This window comes from Balaenoptera ricei, chromosome 14, assembly GCF_028023285.1.
Source record: "Balaenoptera ricei isolate mBalRic1 chromosome 14, mBalRic1.hap2, whole genome shotgun sequence".
Taxonomy (NCBI): domain Eukaryota; kingdom Metazoa; phylum Chordata; class Mammalia; order Artiodactyla; family Balaenopteridae; genus Balaenoptera; species Balaenoptera ricei.
In genome coordinates this window covers 48853455-48875944 of record NC_082652.1, presented here as the reverse complement: position 1 = coordinate 48875944, position 22490 = coordinate 48853455, and the positions used below count along the sequence as shown (strand labels likewise).

At 32.2% G+C, this 22490-nt stretch overlaps 1 protein-coding gene across 1 annotated transcript in view; it reads left to right on the top strand.

The window, feature by feature from the left end:
- The window catches only part of CCDC178 (coiled-coil domain containing 178), a 355393-nt gene that overhangs the window by 45666 nt on the left and 287237 nt on the right, over positions 1 to 22490 (top strand). The window contains exons 8-9 of the mRNA XM_059893788.1: positions 6586 to 6728; positions 15225 to 15378. Coding sequence (XP_059749771.1) covers positions 6586 to 6728; positions 15225 to 15378 — 297 coding nt within the window. The remainder of the gene's footprint in view (positions 1 to 6585; positions 6729 to 15224; positions 15379 to 22490) is intronic.

The following is a 22490-nucleotide window of genomic DNA, read 5'->3' as shown; positions in this document are numbered from 1 at the left end:
AATGAGATGCAGGTAGGAGTTATATAGGGTTTTTTTAATTTAGGAAAGCTTCTTGAAATGGACTGACTCAGTCAGAAGTAGCACCCTTAGCCATTTCCTAAACTTACAGCAACTCAGATATGATAGCTGCAGCTCTGATTCGATTTTATAGCACAAAGCAACCTTGGGAATGGAACCCAGATCCAGGATGGCTGAATAGAAAGGCAGAAGATACCTTGTATCTATTTCTGGGAGAGAAAAATAAACTATAGTCTTGTTTATTTGACTTATTTCTGCTATAGCCAAACCCAGTCCTAACTGATCCACCTCACATTTTTGTCAACATTTTTATTGTCATACTTTAAAGTTTGTCAATAGGTGTGTGAATTGGTATCCTTTTATTATTTTAGTGTGTTTTTCCCTGATAGTGGACATAGGCATGTCTGAGTCAGGGGAAGCAGGGTTGTTGAGCAGCTGGAAGACCATGCTTGGTAATGGGAGGAAAATATGAAAATGCATTCTAGCAGATCAAGAAAATAGCAACCTTTGCGTAGAGCTTATCAGAGTCACTGCGATGATTAATTTTTTGCGTCAACTTGGCTGGGCCAGGATGCCCAGGTATTTGATCAGACATTATTATAGATGTTTCTGTGAAGCAGTTTTTTGGATGAGGTTAACATTTAAATCAATGGACTTTTAATAAAACAGATAGGCAAGAAAAATAAATAAAAGGCATCCAGATTGTAAAGGAAGAAGTAAAATTATCTCTATTTGCAGAGGACATGATCTTATATATAGAAAATCATGAAGAATTCACAAAACAAACTATTAGAGCTAATAAACAAGTTTAGTAAAGTTGCAGGATGCAAGCTCAACACACAAAACTCAGTTGTATTTTCATATACTAGTTTTGAACAATCCAAAAATGAAATTAAGAAAACAGTTCTACTTAATACCATTAAAAATGATAAAGTAGGAATAAATTTAACCAATAAAGTGCAAGACTTGTTCACTAAAAACTACAATATTTTGCTGAAATAAATTAAATTAGACCTAAATAAATAGAAAGATAATCCGTGTTCACGGATTTGACTTAATATTGTCAAGATGTTAGTGGTACCCAAAGCTATCTTCAGATTAAATGCAATATCTGACAAAGTCTCAAGATCTTTTTGCAGAAATTGAAAAGCCTGTTCTAATATTCATACGGAATTGCACAGGATCCCAAAAAGCCAAAACAGTCTTGGAAAGGAAGGACACTTTAGAGAACTCACACTTTCTGATTTTAAAACTTAGTACAAAGCTGTAGGAAGCAAAAAAGACCTGGCATTTGCATAAATACAGAAAAGTAGAGAGTAGAATTGAGATTGCAGAAATAAACCCATTTATCTATGGTTAATTGCTTCTGACAAGGATGCCAAGACCATTTGTGGGGAAAGAGTAGTCTCTTCAACAAATGGTGCTGGGACATTGGATATCCACATGCATTCAAAAGAGTAAAGTTAAGAGCCCTACTTCCCAGCACATACACAAATTAATTAAAAATGGATCATAATTCTACATGTCAGAGCTAAAGCTAAAAACTCTTAAAAGAAAACTTAGGGGTAAATCTTCATCACCTTGGATTTGGAAATGGTTTTTTTAGATATGACACTAAAAGCATAAGCGACATAAGAAAAAATAGAGAAATTGGACTTCATCAAAATTAAAACCTTTTGTGCATCACAGTACACTACCATAAAAGTAAAAAGACAACCTACAGAATGAGAGAAAATGTTGCAAATTATGTATTACAAAAGGTGTAGTATCCAGAATATATAAAGAACTTTTATAGTTCAACAACCAGAAAAGACAAACAACCCATTTAAAAATGGGCAAAAGACTTGAGTAGACGTATCTCCAAAAGACATGGAAATGGGCAGCAAACACATGAAAAGATGGATGCTTAAAATCATTGGTCGTTAGGAAAATGCAAACCAAAACCACAATGAGATACCACTCATACCCATTAGGATAAAGTTAAAAATAAAGTGTAAAATAACCAGTTTGGGTGAGGATGTGGAGAAACTTGAACCATTGTACTCTGCTGGTGGGAATGTAAAATGGTAGAGCCACTGTGGAAAACAGTTTGGTGTTTCCTCAAAAAGTAAAACAGAATTACCGTATGCTTTAGCAACTCCACTCCCAGGTATATACCCCCAAATAATTGAAAACTGATGTTAAAAAACAAACAAAAAAACCCTTGTACGTAAATGTTCATAGTAGCACTGTTCAGAACAGACAAAGGTGAAACAACCTAGTGCCCCTCAACTGATGAATGACTAAACAAAATGTAATATATCCACACCATGGAATATTATTCAGCCATAAAAAGAAATGAAGTACTGATGTATGTCACAACATGGGTAAACCTTGAAGCATTATGCTAAAAGAAGCCAGGTACAAAAGATCACATATTATATGATTTCATTTACCTGAAATATCCAGAATAGGTAAATCCATAAAGATAGATCATGATCGCTAGAGGGTTGGAGAAGTGTAAGATAGTGTTTTGATTGTAATATAGCTTTGTTTTGTTTTGTTTTATTCTGCTGTCTTGACTGAGGTCCTGGCTAAAGGCCTGCTGAAGCAACCCAACAGCTTAAATAATGCAAGACCTCTAGCCAATGTGCTTGAGCCTTAATACATTGCTACTTGCAAACTAAGCTCAAAGGCTCAACGTGACCTTCAAATTCTACAAGCAGCTCAGTCTCATAACACCGTGGAGCCACAAAAATATTATTAACATCAACCTAGGAGAGTATCCATGTGGGAAGGTTGTACCAGTCCCACACTGAGCCCGTCCAAGAGCTTTCCTTGGAGATGAATTTGCCTCATATGATATCACCAATGCCCCCAACACTGAGACCACCACCCCAGCATTACCTACGGGACAAATTGGACACAGGACATTATTTATTGCTTTTCTTCCTTTGATAGTAGGAATTCTATTATGTTTCCTGAGCTCTTTGTTTGCTTATCCCATCATCTTGGTATAATCCTGGCTCTCTGCCGAAGTCTCTACCCCTACGTTCCTGTGCTTAAAGGAAAATTTTGTAGAGGTTACTAGTATCTGTGCTATTCTAGAAATTAATGGGCACATAGGGACAGTTTTATGTCCTCCCCTTCCAAATCTGTATACATTTTACTGTATTATATTGCCTTTAGTAAGGCTAGGACCTTTACTGGCTGAGATCTCCACTACAATGCTGACTAGGAGGAGTAATATTTCACATCATTGTCACATTCCCAGTTTCAAAGGGGAAGAATTAAAAATTTTTTTTCTATTAAGTAAGATGTTAACATGTTGCTAGATTTGATTTGCTAATTATTTGTTTAGGGTTTTAAATCTCAATTCATGAATAAGAAGGTCATATAATTATTTAATAATGTCCTTGTCAGGTTTTGGTTTTAAGGGTTTGCTAGATTTTTAAAGGTAACTTGGGAGTATTTCTTCTTTTCCTATTATCTGGAAGAGTGCGAAAGACTAACATTATTAATTAGCATTTGCTATTGAAGCCATCTAGCTAAAGTTTTCCAGTTTCGTTTCTTGTTTCTTTGTTTTGGAAAGGTTTTTAATTACAAATTCAACTTCCTCAATAAGACTGTTCAGTTATTCTGTTTCTTCCTGTGTCCATTTTGGTTAGTTGTAGTTTTCTAAGAATATGTCCATTTCATCAAAATTTCAAATTTTGTTGGAAGACTTTCTTAGGATCCTTTTATCTTTTCTATAGTCTATAGAATATGTAGTGCTTTCCTTTTTCATTCCTGATATTTACTTGTGCCTTCTCTTAGATGTTATATATTTATATAAGTTTATAACATGATATATCTTCTTCTGTATACACGATAACCATCCATCACCATACAGTTGACCCCCTTTACCCACTTCTCCCTCCCCTTCCCTTCTGGTAACCACTACTCTGTTTTCTGTATCTACATGTTTCTTTGGTTTGGTTTGGTTTGTTCACTTATTTTGGAGTTGTTTGTTTTTTATGTTCCACATATGAGTTAAATCACATGATGTTTGTCTTTCTTCATCTGTCTTATTTCACTTAGCATAATACCCTCAAGGACTGTCCATGTTGTCACAAATGGCAAGATTTCTTTCTTTTTTTACGGTTGAGTAGTATCCGTTTTATATATATATATGTATATATATGTGTGTGTGTGTGTGTATATATACCACATCTCTTTATCTCTTCATCCATTCATCCCTTGATGGGCACTTAGGTTGTTCCATATCTTGGCTATTGTAAATAGTGATGCAGTGAACATTGGGGTGCATATATATTTTCAAATTAGTGTATTCATATTCTTTGGGTTGAGACCCAGAAGCGGAATAGCTGGATCATACGGTAGTTCTATTCTTAATTTTTCTGAGGAATCTCTACACTGTTTTCCATAGTGGCTGCATTCCCACTAACAGTTCACAAGGGTTCCCTTTTCTCCACATTCTCTCAACACTTGTTATTTCTTCCTTTTTTGATAATAACCATTCTAATTGGCATGAGGTAAAATCTCATTGTGGTTTTTATTTTCATTTCCATAATAATTAGTGATGTTGAATACCTTTTCATGTATGTGCCTGTTGGCCATCTGTATGTCTTCTTTGGAAAAAAGTCTATTGCTGTACACTTGAAACTAACACAACATTGTAAATTAATTATACCCCAATAAAAATTTTAAAAAAAGAAACAGGATGGCAGGACCCCCCCATGCCCCAAAAAAGTCTATTCAGCCCCTTTGCCCATTTTTAAAAATTGAAGTATAGTTGATTTACAGTGTTGTGTTAATTTCTGCTGTATGACAAAGTGATTCAGTTATACGTACATATGCATTCTTTTTTATATTCTTTTCCATTACAGCTTATCACAGGATATTGAATATAGTTCCCTGTGCTATACAGTAGGACCTTGTTGTTTATCCCCTTTGCCCATTTTAAAATTGAGTTGTTTGTTTTTTTGTTGTTGTTGAGTTGTATGAGTTCTTTATATATTTTGGATATTAACCCCTTATTGGTTATATGATTTGCAAATATCTTCTATTCGGTAGGTTGTCTTTTTGTTTTGTTGATGGTTTCCTTTGCTGCACAGATTATGTAATTATGTACACATAAAATCTAGACAAGTCCACAGATTAATTACAGTTGCATACAAAGGTAAAATTTAAAAATCCATACATTACTATATACCAGCAACAAATCTGAAAATAAAATTTATTTTAAAATAGCATTTGATAGAGCATAAAATAAAATGTATCTAGGAATAAATGTAACAAATGATATGCAAAGCCCCTATTCAGAAAACTATGAATGTTACTGAGAGAAATTTAAAAATGCTACATAGATAAATATGTTAATGTATTAGAAGGCTAAATTTTGTAGCATTCGCTCCAAATTATTCTGTAAATTAAATACAGTCACAAAATCTCAACAGATTTCTTTGTGGACCTTGACAAGCTAATTCTAAAATGTATGTGGTATATGTATACAATGGAATATAATTCAGCCTTTAAAAAGAAGGAAGCCTTCCATATGTGACAACATGGAGGAACCTGGAGAACATTATTATGCTAAGTAAATAAGCAGGTCACAGAAAAATACTGCATAATTCCACTTACATGAGATATCTATAATAGTCACACTCATAGAAGCACAGAGTAGAATGGTGGTTGGTAGGTTGGGGAGGGGAAATGGAGAGTTGTTTTTCAATGGATATAAAGATTTAGTTATGCAAGATGAGTAAGTTCTAGAGATCTGCTGTACAGCATAGTGTCTACAGTTTACTGTGTTGTACACTTAAAATTTTGTTGAAAGATAATCATATTAAATGTTCTTATCACAATAAAATTAATACAATGAAATAAAATAAAATTTATTGAAAATTACTGCTTTTTTCGGGAGGCTACTGCTTCATATAGGTCCACCACTCGGCCCCTGGGTAAAGGACTGCTCCCTCCTTAGTACCTTGTTCTACTCCTCTCCCTCCAACTTTCCAACAGGACATCCTGAACTGTAGTTCCTTCCAACCGTGACCCCTACAGACACCTTTTCCCTTTAGTCTGACAGAGAAGAGAGACCTGGAGAGAGAAGGGAGTATGTTTATGATATCTAAAAATTAATGAAAACAATAAAAATGGAATATTTTGGACCCTTGCATTAAGATAGTAATGGTTATTCATGAGTGAGAAGATTATAGGTAATTTATAAAATTTTCTTTTTTCATCTGTTTTCTGATTTTTCTACAATAAAGTATTTGAACAATAAAAAGTCATAGTTTTTGTAGGTAAAAAAATAATGATTTTATTTTGGTCGTGTTAACTCGGATATTAAAGTCATTTTCTTCAGTAACTTTTCTACATCTCAAGTATTGATGCCTCTCAGGGTAAAAGAAATCTGAAACTACTGTGCTAAACAATAGACTAAATATGGAAAGAAAATTGATACAAAGAACATTTATAATCTAAATCAAAACTACTTTAACTTCCATCTCTGAACTTTCTGTTGTCTGATTATTTTAATTAGCCATTAAGTGCTTATATTAGCACACATATTTTTATTTCTAGGTAATGGAACTATACAAACAAGTTCATGGAGAATGTGAAGAAGCTGTAGAAAATCTTGAAAAAGTCAAATTCAAAGCTAAACAAAATAAAATAGACATGGAAAAGGATATTCGTGATGATGAAATAAGCATAGAAGCCTACAAGTAAGTATTTTTCACAAATGTTATTTATAGCATTTAGAAGTAAAATATTAATTAAAATGTAATGTATATTCCTGTATAAGAAATTCAGATAAAGAGAAAGGGAAGAATCTAAATTGCCACGTCTATCTTGTTACCAAGTTTATGTATAAATTAAAATATGTCTTTTACATATGTAAAATAATTGTGTATAAATTCCTAAAGCAGTATTTTTCTGTGTCATTTTAAAGCTCTTGACACATGTTGCCAAATTGCCTGTGGCTATGCTATAACAGTATATATCCCTGCTAACTATGTGAAAAAGTGACTCTTTGAAAAAATATTCCAGCATGGGATATTATAAAAAACAAATTATATAGCCTTGTATTAATTATAAGCATAGCATCTAATTAATTAAACTCATATTTTTTTGATTTCTAATAAAGTGTAATATTTTAAATATAGACTAATTATATTTTGCATATTATTAATTGACTTTTTATTACATTTCTGATGTATCTGTATTTTATGATATTCTTCTAGTTCCTCTTGTTGGTTTTAAATTCTTCATGTTTCTGTATGATATAAAATTTTTATTTATTCAAACTGATCAGTGATTTAGTACAGAAAAAGTCATACTCATTATGGAGCTAGAGTCAAGTAAATATAAGCAAACTGAAGAACAAAAGTTTGTACATCATCCTGTGATCTTGATAACATGCACTTATTAAGATATTTATATTTCCTCACATCTGATGTCTATTTCAACATGTGCTTAAACATTATTTTTTTAATTGAGATATAGTATAAGTACAATATTACACAAGTTATAGTTATACAACATAGTGGTTCACAATTTTAAAGGTTATACTGCATTTGTAGTTATAAAATATTGGTTACGTTCCCTGTGTTGTACAATATATCCTTGTACCTTATTTATTTTATACATAATAGTTTGTACCTTTAATCTCCTAAACCCTTTCTTGCCCTCCACACTTCCTTCTCCCCACTGGTAACCACTAGTTTGTTCTCTATATCTGTAAGTCTGTTTCATTTTTGTTGTATTCATCAGTTTGTTTTAGTTTTTAGATTCCACATAAAAGTTATATCATACAGTATTTGTCTTTCTCTGTCTGGCTTATTTCACTGAGCATAATACCCTCAAAGTCCATCCATGTTGTTGCAAATGACAAGATTTTATTCTTTTTTTTTTTTTAATTTTTGAATTTCATTTATTTTTTTATACAGCAGGTTCTTATTAGTCATCCATTTTAAACACATCACTGTATACATGTCAATCCCAATCTCCCAATTCATCACACCCCCAACCCCACCCCCTGCCGCTTTCCCCCCTTGGTGTGCATACGTTTGTTCTCTACATCTGTGTCTCAATTTCTGCCCTGCAAACCGGTTCCTCTGTACCATTTTTCTAAGTTCCACATATATGCATTAATATATGATATTTGTTTTTCTCTTTCTGACTTACTTCACTCTGTATGATAGTCTCTAGATCCATCCACGTCTCTACAAATGACCCAATTTCATTCCTTTTTATGGCTGAGTAATATTCCATTGTATGTATGTACCACATCTTCTTCATCCATTCGTCTGTCAATGGGCATTTAGGTTGCTTCCATGACATGGCTATGTAAATAGAGCTGCAATGAACATTTGGGTGCATGTGTTTTTTGAATTATGGTGTTCTCTGGGTATATGCCCAGTAGTGGGATTGCTGGGTCATATGGTAATTCTCTTTCTAGTTTTTTAAGGAACCTCCATAGTGTTCTCCATAGTGGCTGTATCAATTTACTTTCCCACCAACAGTGCAGGAGGATTCCCTTTTCTCCACACCCTCTCCAGCATTTGTTGTTTGTAGATTTTCTGATGATGCCCATTCTAACTGGTGTGAGATGATGCCTCATTGTAGTTTTGATTTGCATTTCTCTAATAATTAGTGGTGTTGAGCAGCTTTTCATGTGCTTCTTGGCCATCTGTATGTCTTCTTTGGAGAAATGTCTATTTAGGTCTTCTGCCCATTTTTGGATTGGGTTGTTTGTTTTTTTAATATTGAGCTGCATGAGCTGTTTATATATTTTGGAGATTAATCCTTTGTCCGCTGATTCATTTACAAATATTTTCTCCCATTCTGAGGGTTGTCTTTTCATCTTGTTTATGGTTTCCTTTGCTGTGCAAAAGCTTTTAAGTTTCATTAGATCCCATTTGTTTATTTTTGTTTTTATTTTCATTACTCTAGGAGGTGGATCAAAACAGATCTTGCTGTGATTTATGTCAAAGAGTGTTCTTCCTATGTTTTCTTCTAAGAGTTTTATAGTGTCTGGTCTTACATTTAGGTCTCTAATCCATTGTGAGTTTATTTTTGTGTATGGTGTTAGGGAGTGTTCTAATTTCATTCTTTTACATACCGCTGTCCAGTTTTCCCAGCACTACTTATTGAAGAGACTGTCTTTTCTCCATTGTATATCCTTGCCTCTTTTGTCATAGATTAGTTGACCTTAGGTGCGTGGATTTATCTCTGGGCTTTCTGTCTTGTTCCATTGATCTATATTTCTGTTTTTGTGCCAGTACCATATTGTCTTGATTACTATAGCTTTGTAGTATAGTCTGAAATCAGGGAGTCTGATTCCTCCAGCTCCATTTTTTTTACTTCAAGACTTCTTTGGCTATTTGGGGTCTTTTGTGTCTCCATACAAATTTTACGATTTTTTGTTCTATGACCATTTTCTTAATTGTTTTGGGTTTCTTTTTGTAGGTCTTTTTCTTCTCTTGTGTTTCCCACTTAGAGAAGTTCCTTTAGCATTTGTTGTAGAGCCGGTTTGGTGGTGCTGAATTCTCTTAGCTTTTGCTTGTCTGTAAAGCTTTTGATTTCTCCATCAAATCTGAATGAGACCCTTGCTGGTTAGAGTACTCTTGGTTGTAGGTTCTTCCCTTTCATCACTTTAAGTATATCATGCCACTCCCTTCTGGCTTGTAGAGTTTCTGCTGAGAAATCAGCTGTTAACCTTATGGGAGCTCCCTTGTATGTTATTTGTCGTTTTTCCCTTGCTGCTTTCAATAATTTTTCTTTGTCTTTAATTTTTGTCAGTTTGATTACTGTGTGTCTCAGCCTGTTTCTCCTTGGGTTTAACCTGTATGGAATCTCTGAGCTTCCTGGACTTGGGTCGCTGTTTCCTTTTCCATGTTAGGGAAGTTTTCGAGTATACTCTCTTCAAATATTTTCTCTGGTCCTTTCTTTCTCTTCTCCTTCTGGGACCCATATAATGCGAATGTTGTTGCGGTTAATGTTGCCCCAGAGGTGTCTTAGGCTGTTTTCATTCTTTTTTCTTTATTCTTTTCCACAGCAGTGAATTCCACCATTCTGTCATCCAGGTCATTTATCCGTTCTTCTGCCTCATATATTCTGCTATTGATTCCTTCTAGTGTATTTTTCATTTTAGTTATTGTATTGTTCATCTCTGTTTGTTTGCTCTTTAATTCTTCTAGATCTTTGTTAAACATTTCTTGCATCTTCTCAGTCTTTGCCTCCATTCTTTTTCTGAGGTCCTGGATCATCTTCACTATCATTATTCAGAAGTCTTTTTCTGGAAGGTTGCCTATCTTCACTTCATTTAGTTGTTTTTCTGGGGTTTTATCTTGTTCCTTTATCTGGTATATAGTCCTCTGTCTTTTCATCTTGTCTCTCTTTCTGTGAATGTGGTTTTTGTTCCACAGGCAGCAGGATTGTCGTTCTTCTTGCTTCTGCTCAAAATATTTTTCTTTTTTATGGCTGGGTAATATTCCATTTTACATATACATATATATATATATATATATATATGTGTGTGTATATATGCAAGCCATATGTTCTTTATCCGTTCATTCTTCTGATGGAACTTAGGTTGCTTCCACATCTTGGCAATTGTAAATAATGCTGCTATGTACATTGGGATGCATGTATATTTTCCAATTAGAGTTTTTGTATTTTTCAGATATATAACCAGGAGTAGAATTGCTGGGTCATATGGTAATTCTATTTTTAGTTTTCTGGGAAACTGCCATATTGTTTTCCAAAGCGGCTGCACCAATTTACATTCCCTCCAACAGTGTAGGAGGGATCCGTTTTCTCCACATCCTCTCCAAAATTTGTTTTTTTTGTGTTCTTTTTGATGATAGCCATTCTGACAGGTGTAACGTGATAGCTCATTGTGGTTTTAATTTACATTTATATGATGATTAATGATGTTGAGCATTTTTTAATGTGCCTGTTGGCCTTTTGTACGTCTTCTTTGGAAAAATGTCTGTTCAGGTCTTCTGCCCATTTTATGATTGTGTTACTCTTTTTTTGATGTTGAGTTGTATGAGCTGTTTATATATTTTGGATATTAACCCCTTATCAATCATGTCATTAACAAATATTTTCTCCCATTCAGCAGGTTGTGTTTTTGTTTTGTTGATGGTTTCCTTTGCTGTGCAAAATTTAAGTTCCATTTGTTTGTTTTTGATTTTATTTCCTTTGCTTTAGGAGACAGATCCAAAAAAATATTGCTACGATTTGTGTCACAGAGTGTTCTGCCTATGTTTTCTCCTAGGAGTTTTATGGTTTCTTGTCTTACATTTATGTCTTTAAACCATTTTGAGTTTACTTTTGTATATGGTGTGAGAAAATGTTCTAATATCATTCTTTTACATTTAACTCTCTAATTTTCCCAGCACCACTTGTTGAAGAGACTGTCTTTTCTCCATTGTACATCTTGCCTCCTTTGTCATAGATTAATTGACCGTAAGTGTGTCAGTTTACGTCTGGGCTCTCTGTTCTGTTTCATTGATCTATGTGCCAGTTCTTGTGCCAGTACCATACTGTTTTGATACTGTAGCTTTGCAGTATAGTCTTAAATGAAGGAGCGTGATTCCTCCAGCTTTGTTCTTCTTTCTCAAGATTGTTTTAATTATTTGCACTCTTTTGTGTTTCCCTAAAAATTATAAAATTATTTGTTCTAGTTCTGTGAAAAAAGCGATTGGTCTTTTGATAAGGATTTCATTGAATCTGTAGATTGCTTTTGGTAGTATGGTCATTTTTACAATATTAATTTTTCCAATCAAAGAACACAGTATATCTTACCATCTATTTGTGTAGTCTTCAATTTCTTTCATCAGCGTCTTATAGTTTTCTGAGTACCTGTCTTTTACCTCCTTAGGTAGGGGTATTCCTAGGTATTTTACTCTTTTTGATGAAATAGCAAATGGGACTGTTTCCTTAATTTTACTTTTTGATAGTTTGTTAGTGTAGAGAAATGCAACAGATTTCTACATATTAATTTTGTATCCTGCAACTTTACTGAATTCATTGATGAGCTCTAGTAGCTTTCTTGTGGTGTCTTTAGGATTTTCTATGATTACTATCATGTTATCTACAAACAGCGACAGTATTACTTCTTCCTTTCCAATTTGGATTTTTAAAAATTTCTTTTTCTTGTCTGATGCTGTGGTTAGGACTTCCAAGACTATGATGAATAAAAGTGACCAGAGTGGGCAACCTTGCTTTGTTCCTATCTTAGAGGAAGTGTTTTCAGCTTTTCACCAATCAGTATGATGTTATCTGTGGGTTTGTCATACATGGCCTTTATTATGTTGAGGTGTATTCCCTCTATTCCCACTTTAAGAGTTTTTATCAAAAATGGATGTTGAATTTTGTCAAAAGCTTTTTCTGCATCTATTGAGATGATCCTATGCATTTTATTCACATTAACTAATTTGTGGATATTGAAAAATCCTTGTATCCCTGGGATAAATAACACTTGATCATAGTGTATGATACTTTTAATGTATTGTTGGGTTCCGTTTGCTAATATTTTGTTGAGGATTTTTGGATCTGTGTCCATCAATTATATTGACCTGTAATTTTCTTTTTTTGTGATATTTCAGCCTGGTTTTGGTAACAGGGTGTTGCTGGCCTTGTGGAATGAATTCAGAAATGTTCCTTCCTCTGCGGTTTTTTGGAATAGTTTGAGAAGGATAGGTGTTAACTCTTCTCTAAATATTTGATAGATTTCACCTGTGAAGCCACCTGGTCCTGGACTTTTGTTCACTGGGTGTTTTTAAATTACTGATTCAATTTCATTACTGGTAATTGGTCTGTTCATATTTTGTATTTCTTCCTGGTTCAGTCTTGTGTGATTGTACATTTCTGAGGATTTGTCCGTTTCTTCTAGGTTGTCCATTTTATTGGAATATAGTTGTTCATAGTAGTCTCTTATGATCTTTTGTATTTCTGTGGGGTGTCAGTTGTAACTTCTTGTTTTTCATTTCTTTTTTTTTTTGGGGGGGGAGGGGGCCCGCTCTCTTTTTCTTGATGACAGAAGAGAATTTTTTCATTAATCTATTTGGCACAAACAGATGTTAGTCCATATTAATTACAAATATAACATTATCCATCTTGTAACATTTTCTAAAATTTTTCCTTCTCAATTTTGAATATAAGAATTAGCTGGTGATTTTTATAATTAATATTTAGATAGACCCAAAGGCATATTATTATTACTTCCTTTACTCATTATTATTTGTTACACCATATAACTTATTCGTTAATTTTCTTCTCTTTTAAGTATATTTTCCAAAAGTTCTTTTATAAGCATCAGTGGAGTCATAAATGCTTTATTAAATAAAATTTTAAAGATATGTTTAATTTTCCTTCACTATTTTTTTAGAATTAACAGATATATAGAAACATGATTATGTGTGCTATCAAATGTATAGATTGATGATTTTTTATTTATATGTATATACACTCATGTCACCATGCCCCAGGTTAATATATAAAAAGTTTCCAGCATACTAGAAGTTTTTTCTTGTTCTCCTTCTCAGTCCATACCATTCTCCTAAAAAGGTCATCTCCATTCTGACTTCTATCACCATGGTTAGTTTGGTCTGTTCTTGAATTCCACATAAATGGAAACACACAGCATATATTCTTTGGTGTCTTGATTGCTCTACTTTATAGTAATTCTTAACAGGTAAAATGATTCTTCCCATTTTATTCTTCTAAATTTATTCTGATTTAGCAGATACAAGAATGATGAAATCTCTAAAGTACCAGTGGGGGCAAACCTAGTAACAAACTTTTACACTGAAAAATTCTTAGAAGACTGAGGAATTGGTGGCAGCAGTTGATGCTTCAGGAAATAGGGATGAGGAGATAACTAAAATAATACTTAGCTCCTGCATTCCATGACACTGGGCAATTGCTCACTTCTTAGTCAAAATCTAGTTTATTATCTGAACTGGGGAAATGGATACCACTGAGAGAAGAAAAATTAACTTCATAAGAAGGAAATTTAACCAAACATGTACATTTTAAATGCTGAGGCTCCCAACCTCTCATTATTGATCTGGCTTCTAGAATTCTGATAGGAAGCCTGTACTCTCCAGATTTGGAAGGGTAAAGGAGAAGCTTCTTGCCTATTTGTTTGTTGCTTTAATTTTCATTTATATTGTGAGATTATATCTTTCAGTTTCAGTAATATCTTTCAGTTCCATTTGACTCTACTCCTAAAATCAGGCTTATGCATGATAGCATAGCCTGGGCCAATTCAGTAAACACATCATGTATTTATTGGCCATCGGCATTTATTTTCTTGTGAATTCTTGTTTATCTTCTCTGCTCATTTGTCTCTTGGGTAAGTTTTCCATTCCATATTGCATTGTAGGATTTTATTACACACAAATGATTTAATCTTTGGTCTCTTATATGGGTTTCAGATAAATCTCCCACTCTATTATTTTGTTTATGGTGTCTTAAAAAAAAGTTGGGCTTATCTGTATTACTTGCTAATATTTTATGCAAATGATAATTTTGTCATTTTCTCACTGTACTTTTTTCATATATTAAACTCTAAGACCATGCTTTAAAGTGACTTTTATATTTGGAACGTGTTTTCTACCTACCAGATAAGATAAAGGATTATGTAGCTTTACAGATTAGCACTGGTCTTTTCTGTGACATGTCACATAGGAAAAAGATCTCCTTGGCAACTGCTTCTCTTAAATAGGCCCCTTGTTTTCCTAAGCTGCAGTTTACTGCTTTTTAGCTCTGTAACTATGAGGGAGATAAGACAGTAAACCAGAGCTTTAGTAATGTGTGATCTTTCCACTTCTACAGCTTCTTCTCTTTTATTTTTTTTCCTCTTTCTTTTTTTCTTTCCTTTCCATCCCTGTACTACCCAACCTCTGAATCAAAGGTGCTTAGGTCTCTCACCTGGAATCAAATCAAAAGGTGGTTTATTTTAAATAATTTACAAATCACTTTTCTCTCAGTTCCTTTCCATCAGAAACATAAATTGAAGTTTTTTTCACTACTTACTTTTTATATCTAAGTAGTACTTTTCAGGAATTTCTTTGGGATGGGAAAAATTTTTGGAATAGATAAATTGCATTGATCTACATAGTTAAGTCAGAAGCTAATTCAAGTATAAGTTAAAATATAATTTCCCCTTCAGTGCAGATAAAATCAACTGTATTTTCTCTTAGGAAAGAGATAGATAAACTTAACAGTCTATTTAATTTCTACTGTACATCAATACAAGATGTTAATATTAATATTGAGGAGAATGAAGAGGCAGTGACTGAAGTATTGAAGGAAACAAGGTCATCAAGAAATGAATTAGCTGCTTTATCAAAAACGGTGAGTTTTCATAATTAAAATTTTTAAAAATCCTGACATTAGCTTTGTGCCATGGCTATTTGAACTTATTCTCTGTTAATAATTAAATGACAGTTAGCCAGTTTCTGTCTATATTGGTTTTCTATTGCCTATTACCAGAATTTTAGCAGCTTAAAACAGTACCCAGTTATCATAAAGTTTCTCCGGGTCATAGCTCAGCTGGTTCCTCTGCTCCAGATCGTTCCTGATTGAAATCAAGGTGTCATCAGCCCTGCATTTCTTTCTAAAGACTCCAGGATGAGTCTGCTTTCAGGCTTATTCAGTTTTGGCAAAATTCACTTCCTGTGGTTTTAGAACTGAGGTCCTTGTTTCCTTGGTGGCTGTCAGCCTGGGAACATTCTCAGGTTTTAGAAGCTACCTGCATCCCCTGGCTGGTGGTTCCCTTCAGGAATGGTGAGCTGAGTCCTCTCACCCTTGTTGTCTCACCGATCTTCCCTTATGACTCATCTTTTCTGCCTTCCTCTCCTGTTGCATCTCATTCACTTTAGTAAAAGGAAACGCGAGTAAAAGGAAATAATAAAATGATGAAAAGAAATAATAGTTCAGTAAAAGGCAATAATATACACATTCCTGTACCAATTTGCATTCCTACCTAGAGTTAAGAATGGGTTTTTTGCCAGTTTCTATTATAAGGCTCTTGAATTATGTTTTCATTATGGCTTTTTAAATTAATCTATAATTAAGAGTGAGACTGAGCATATATTTAATGGCTTTTTTGGGGGAGGGTCATTTGTATTTCCTTTTCTGTGAAAAACCTGCTCATGGTTTTTTTTACCCTATACATTGAGCGATGGTTTCTTTTAAATTGATTTGTAAGAATTTGTTTTATGTTACGGATACTAAATATTTTAAAGTTACATGTTAAAAATATTTTCACCCAATCTTCTTTCGTTTCTTTATGGTAACTTCTGATGAAGAGAAACTTCAGTTTTAATGTAGTAAAATTTATAAATATTTTCCTTTGAGCTATGTTTTTCTGAACTTTTAAAATAAATTTTTTATACCTTTGAGTCAAAAAATATTCTTTGGTATTTTATTCTAAATGGCTTGAAATTTTGCTTTTCATGTTTACATAATGCTTTTAGATTAAATATGTTTAAAATATTCAAAATTGAGTTTTTTCTCATTCTATCTTTTATTTACAAGTTTAGAAGAAATAAACTATCTGCAGAATTTAGGAATGCATATTTTACTTGCCAGATATGAAGCATAATCAATTTGAAATTCATATATTGGTATGGTGTGAAGTGAGGTTCCAACTACATTTTTTCTTATATAGAAAACAAATTGTTATAACTTACTGTATTTACTTATATTTAGAGTCATCTCTCACATATGGGGCTTCCTTATTTGTTTTGTGTGGATCTCTTTTTCCATTCTCTTTTTAATTTGTTTGGTCTACTTAACATGTTTATCTCCATACTTAATGTGTACATTAATAAACTTCTGTTATGAGTTTTGATTATCTATTATGATGAATCCCCCAGTCTTACACTTCCTTATGAGTTTTAGGCTATTCTTGACCTTTGTGCTTCCATATAAATTTCAGCATTTTCTTGTTCATTTCCTTCAGAAATTTTATTGGAATTACGATTGGAATCTCATTCATTTATGTATTATATGATGGAGAAATGAAATCTTTATGATGGAGTCCTTAAACATAAACATGATCTATCTCTCAATTTATTTGTGTAGTTTTACTTAATTGGACCTTAACCAATTTCTTGGAACTTCGTCAAAGGCAGACTGTCTCTGCAGTCAGCCTGTGATCAGTCAGACAAATTAACCCTTCTAACTGCACTAAATGTTACAGTTATTTATTTTGAATTGATTTTTAATGTAATTCTGATTTGTTCATAAAGGTAGTATATATGGTAGATATTATTTATATTTTGTTAAGACAATTTATTTCATACTATATAGGTAAATTGTATAAATTTTTGATTTTGGAAAAATACTTTCTCTGATAGTGGAGTGCAGTTCTACGTAGGTTCATTTTGTGAACTGTGATAATTGTGTTATTTAACTCTTTTATATTTCTGATTTATTTTCTGACTAATGCATCAATTGCTATGAAAGCTGTATTAAAATATATTTCAGTATGATAGTGTATTTCTTTATTATTTCATTTTTTTCTATCCAAATTTTTGCTTTATGTAATTTGAAGCCATATTTTTAGATGAAACTAAGTTTAGAATGTTTCTAATTGATTTTTTTCTTAAGATGTGTTTTATTTATATGTTTTAGGGCTATAAATTTTTAGAATTTTTGGAACGCATATTTCACTTACAGATGTGAAACATAGTCGACATCATTAAATTCTTTTTGAACAGTTTAAGGACCATATGATCCTTTCCTGACATATATTCTATTTTCCATCATGTTATGCCTATCTTATTTAGTAATTCCTGTATTAAGATAATTTCTTATTAATTTATACAATAAATGTTTGATAATATTCATTCCCAGTTTAACACATGGCTCTATCTTTTTATCAGACATTTCTAATTGGCATGGTTTTTTTTCTTGTTACTAAAGTGTATCTTTTACAAGCTTCTTTAGCGAGCTAGATTGGAATTTCTCAAAATTTTCTTTCCCGGACAATTTTTGTGTTTTGTTTTTATTTATGCAATGTAGGGGATATGCACCTGAGTTAAGATGGGAGTGACTTACACCACTGCATAGGCAATGTAGAAGAATCCAGAAATAGGCAAGGCTGAAAAACGCTAAACTAAAACACACTGGGCTGAAGTGTCAGAGGGGATGAGTTGGGATGAGTAAGTTGGAAGAAACTGATCTTAAATAGGTAGTAATACAAGTCTCTCTGGAATCTGCCCTTGTTTTCAACCTCCAACTTCTCTCTTGCTGCCTCTTTCCCTCTAACTATTCTCTAGCTACCGGACAAACTGCAAGGCACCAGAATGTGCTGTGGGTTTCCTTCTTCCAGCTTTTCATAAATACTGTTCCCTCTGATTATGATGTCAGTGTTTAACTCAGCTCATCTTCTCAATCCTACTGTTGTCTGGCTGAATCCTCTCATTTTAGACTTCAACATGGAAAATTGAAGGAAAATTCTTGGAGAAACCATTTCTTCACTTTGTTCTGTCTGCTTTGAACTCTCATTGTACTCTGTGTTTACCTCCATACTTGTACTGGTACTGGCACTGGTACCAACAGTCTGTTGAAATCAATGATTACTTGTATACTTCTTTTTAGATTATAAGCTTTTTAAAGACAGGAGATGCACTGTGATTTTTGTTTTCTCTGTGTAACTTGCACAGTGCCTGTCCCATATTAGGCACTCAATAAAATGTCGTAATAGACATTCAAAAAAAGCCATATTAGGCTTGTCGAATGAGTGAATTAACTAATGAATAAAGGAAGGAAGGGAGGGAGGGAGGGAGGAAGGAAAGAAGGAAGGAAGGAAGGGCAATGGGGGAAAATAACTTCACCTTGTGAGTCTGGAAAGGACCTGATGAGGTGGAATGTAGACTGTAGACATTGAAATAAAATATAATGTTAAATAGTTATGACCTCAATTTTCTAATCATGTTGAAATTTATCATTTATAAAAATATCACTGGTAATAAAATATTTTCAAAGAGGGAAAATTCATTCACTAAACCTAAAATCACTTTTTTATTTTTTTGATTATTTCTAAAATGGCAAGTCTGGCCCTCCATAACAAAATGTTATTTTTGATGAGATACTGTGAATGTATTTATGAAGTTAATAATATTTTTCAATTATGGAAATCATTTGTGGGCTATCATACTTTATAGAGAAGATGAGAACATGATGAAGTTTAGATATACTTTTTTTCTGTATCTTCCTCATTATAAAAACCTTTAAGCTAGATTTGCAAAGTGGGCATATTAAGCACTCAATTAAAAGCAATGATGTGCATCATTTCCGTGAATTATTTTTTGGTATGCAATCGGCACTTCTAGTTCAAGAGAAAAATAAAAGATTTGTGCTGCCTAATTGCACACACAACCTAACTGATCTTTTTAAATTTCAAGGCATATCGTGCTTTCAATTTAGAGTCTTTACCTCATTAATGTACACTTTTCTCTAACTAGTGTTGTCATTGTATCTATGAAAATACATTTTTCCTGTCTCATTTCTGCAAACAATGGATTTTGTAACCTAGAAAACATCTTGAAATTTGTTAAATACTTCAAAAATGTTGTCAAGATCAAATTTGTTTTAAATGTAGAAATAAAGCTGCTTTTCTATAATTTTTCCCCATGTTTTCTTTGAAGTCTACTTCTCCCATAGTTCAGGAATTTTTTTTTTAGAATATAATTTCATCATCTGCAACTCTTTGTTTCCTGTGATATTAAAGAAACAGCCATCTACGTTTCATTTTATCCAGTCATTTGATAAAATAATACAAATATGACATTTAAAGATATAGAAATCCTTTGTGATTTTCATATTTTATTAAACAATGACAGGCATACAAAATTTTTTTCATAATTTAGTTTACAGATAAAGTTTGTAAATAAGTGAATTCCTCTTATGTATATGATATTTTCATATTTTTGGATGTTGTCTTTTTTAGTAGACATTTAATATTTATTGCTAACTTATTGCTCTAGGCACTGTAAGTATAAATCCAAACACCACAAAACACCTATTAAACTATACCTTTTGATTAATATTTTTATTTCAAAATCTTTCAAATTAAGCAGTTTATTTATTAAAAATAAATAAGCTAATAATTATTATTAATACTATTAATGTACCAAATAGGAAACTTCTAAAGAAGCAGAGTGATTTATCTCATGGACACAAAGTTATGAAGTGATACAGCCAAACTGCAATGCAATTTTTGTTATTGTTTTATCATACAATATGTGTTATATGGATAAAATCTGGTAACATATATAAAATTACAGATTGCTAATTTTTTTCACCATAAGGTTTTAATCTCTTATGTGTATATTTTATTGTGTGACATATGTATAAAATATTAAATAATGTCTATGAAATTGGCTTTCTTTATTTCAATTTTTATTTTAAAGAAGTTGTTAATGTTATCTAAATATTGATTTCAAACATATGCTCATTATCATTTTGAAGATTTTAAAAATATACTCAGGTTATAAAAACTATCAGGAATAGATGATTACTTTCACAGAATGTAAGCATCTGTAAAGATGATTTTAAATGGTTTCTCATTTGACCTATTGAAATGATGTATTATATTAAAATTAAATCATTTTTAAATTCTTAGGGTGAACTCTGCTTGGTTATGGTTTATTCTTTTAATTTACTGCTGAGTTTGATTTGCAATTATTTTATTTAAGATTTTGCATCCATATTCATAAGTTAGTCTGTATTTCAGTGTTCTTAATTTGTGCTATATTTGATAGATTTTCTTATCAGGATTATGCTGGTTTTGTAAATGAATCGTGAAGCTTTTCTCCCTTTCTGTTACCTGGAGAATTAAGGTAGATTTATATAACTTTTTCTTAAAATTTTCATAGAACATCTTGGTGAAAATATGACTATTGCTTTTATTTTTTTTAGATTGTTTGAATTATTTTTTTATTTTTCATGGACAGTTGTTTTATTTTATGATGATTAGTCTTATCAGGCTATATATTTATCCTTGATACTCATTTATAATTTTTAAGGGTCCTAGAAATAATCCAAATGGATTAAAAATTTCAAATGTAATATAATACAATATAGAATTCTCTTTTATACTTTTGCTTATCTCATTTCTAATCGTATGTGTATTTGTCACTTTTTAAATGAGATTTTTCAAATTTTTAAAAAGTGAATTAAAAAATAGAGATGGCTCTTGGACTTAGTAATTCTACAGTTTTCCAACTTCTGAAATGTTAATGTATGTTTCTATAGTTACAACTTTCATTTTGTTTCTTTAGATTTATTCTCTTTCCTTTTACTTTCCACTTTCCTGTTTTGAATGCTTCATGTTTTTGGTTTTAAATCTTTCCCTAAGGTAAATTGTATTTCTTGTTATACTTTGCAGCAAAACCCCTTGAAAGGATTTTCTGTGTTCATTGTTTCTATTTCTCTCCTTGCAATCCCACTTCAGATGATTTCCAGTCAGGCTTTCACCACTATACTACACTGCAGTTGCTACTAATGGATCCTATTTTCTTCCTTATGATCTTTATAAAATTGGTGGGATTCATTACACAAACTATTATCTAAAATTATTTTAGACACTTTTTTTTTTTTTTAGACACTTTTTGAATGGCACAAATACTTAATTTTATCCCTCAAAGTTTAGAATACGCTCACGTGAGTAGAAGAAATTACTGATCTATAATCTCACTATTTAAATATAGTCACTGTTAATATTTGTTTTATATAGACAGACTTGTAGTATATTTTAAAAGGATATTATGTGCATACAGTAATGATGACATGTTTCTCTTTATATAAAAACTTATTGCAAAATCATCTTATATTTTACAATATAATTTTAATCATTGAGAGTCTCTTAGTCCCTTGTTACTGGACATTTAGTATGTTTTCAGTTTTTAAGTATTATAAACAAAGCTGTTATTAATGTCTCTAAAACTTAAAAATATTAACATAACTACTAATTTTAACAAAAAATATTGTGATGGAAAAATAATGAAAGTTGAATCGTGGTATAGTATTAGAAGTTCAAGTAAAAATCATATGCCTTATATTTCTGATAAGTCTTAAATGATTTGCCTGCATTTTCACATTTTCCAAAATTCTGAAAACTTTTAATTTTGCCCTTTTCTCAGCTCACTTTTTTAAAGACAATATTTCCATTAATTAAATTTCTTGGCTTTCATATCATTAATCCTATAGAGGTATTATCTACTGGAGCTTGTATGGCAACTAGTTTGTGATTTAAGATGTGGGTTATACTATTTTACTCTTTACTTAACTTCAAATGTTGTTGACATTGGCATTGATTCATCACTTAAAACATAAACCAAAAGTACATAATGACTCTTGGTGTTCACATTGTTTTAAATCTAGGGGGTTTTCCCCTTGATATCATTTGTGATTTAAGTTACTTATTCTTTGGAATGAAAATTCCTTGATTTTGT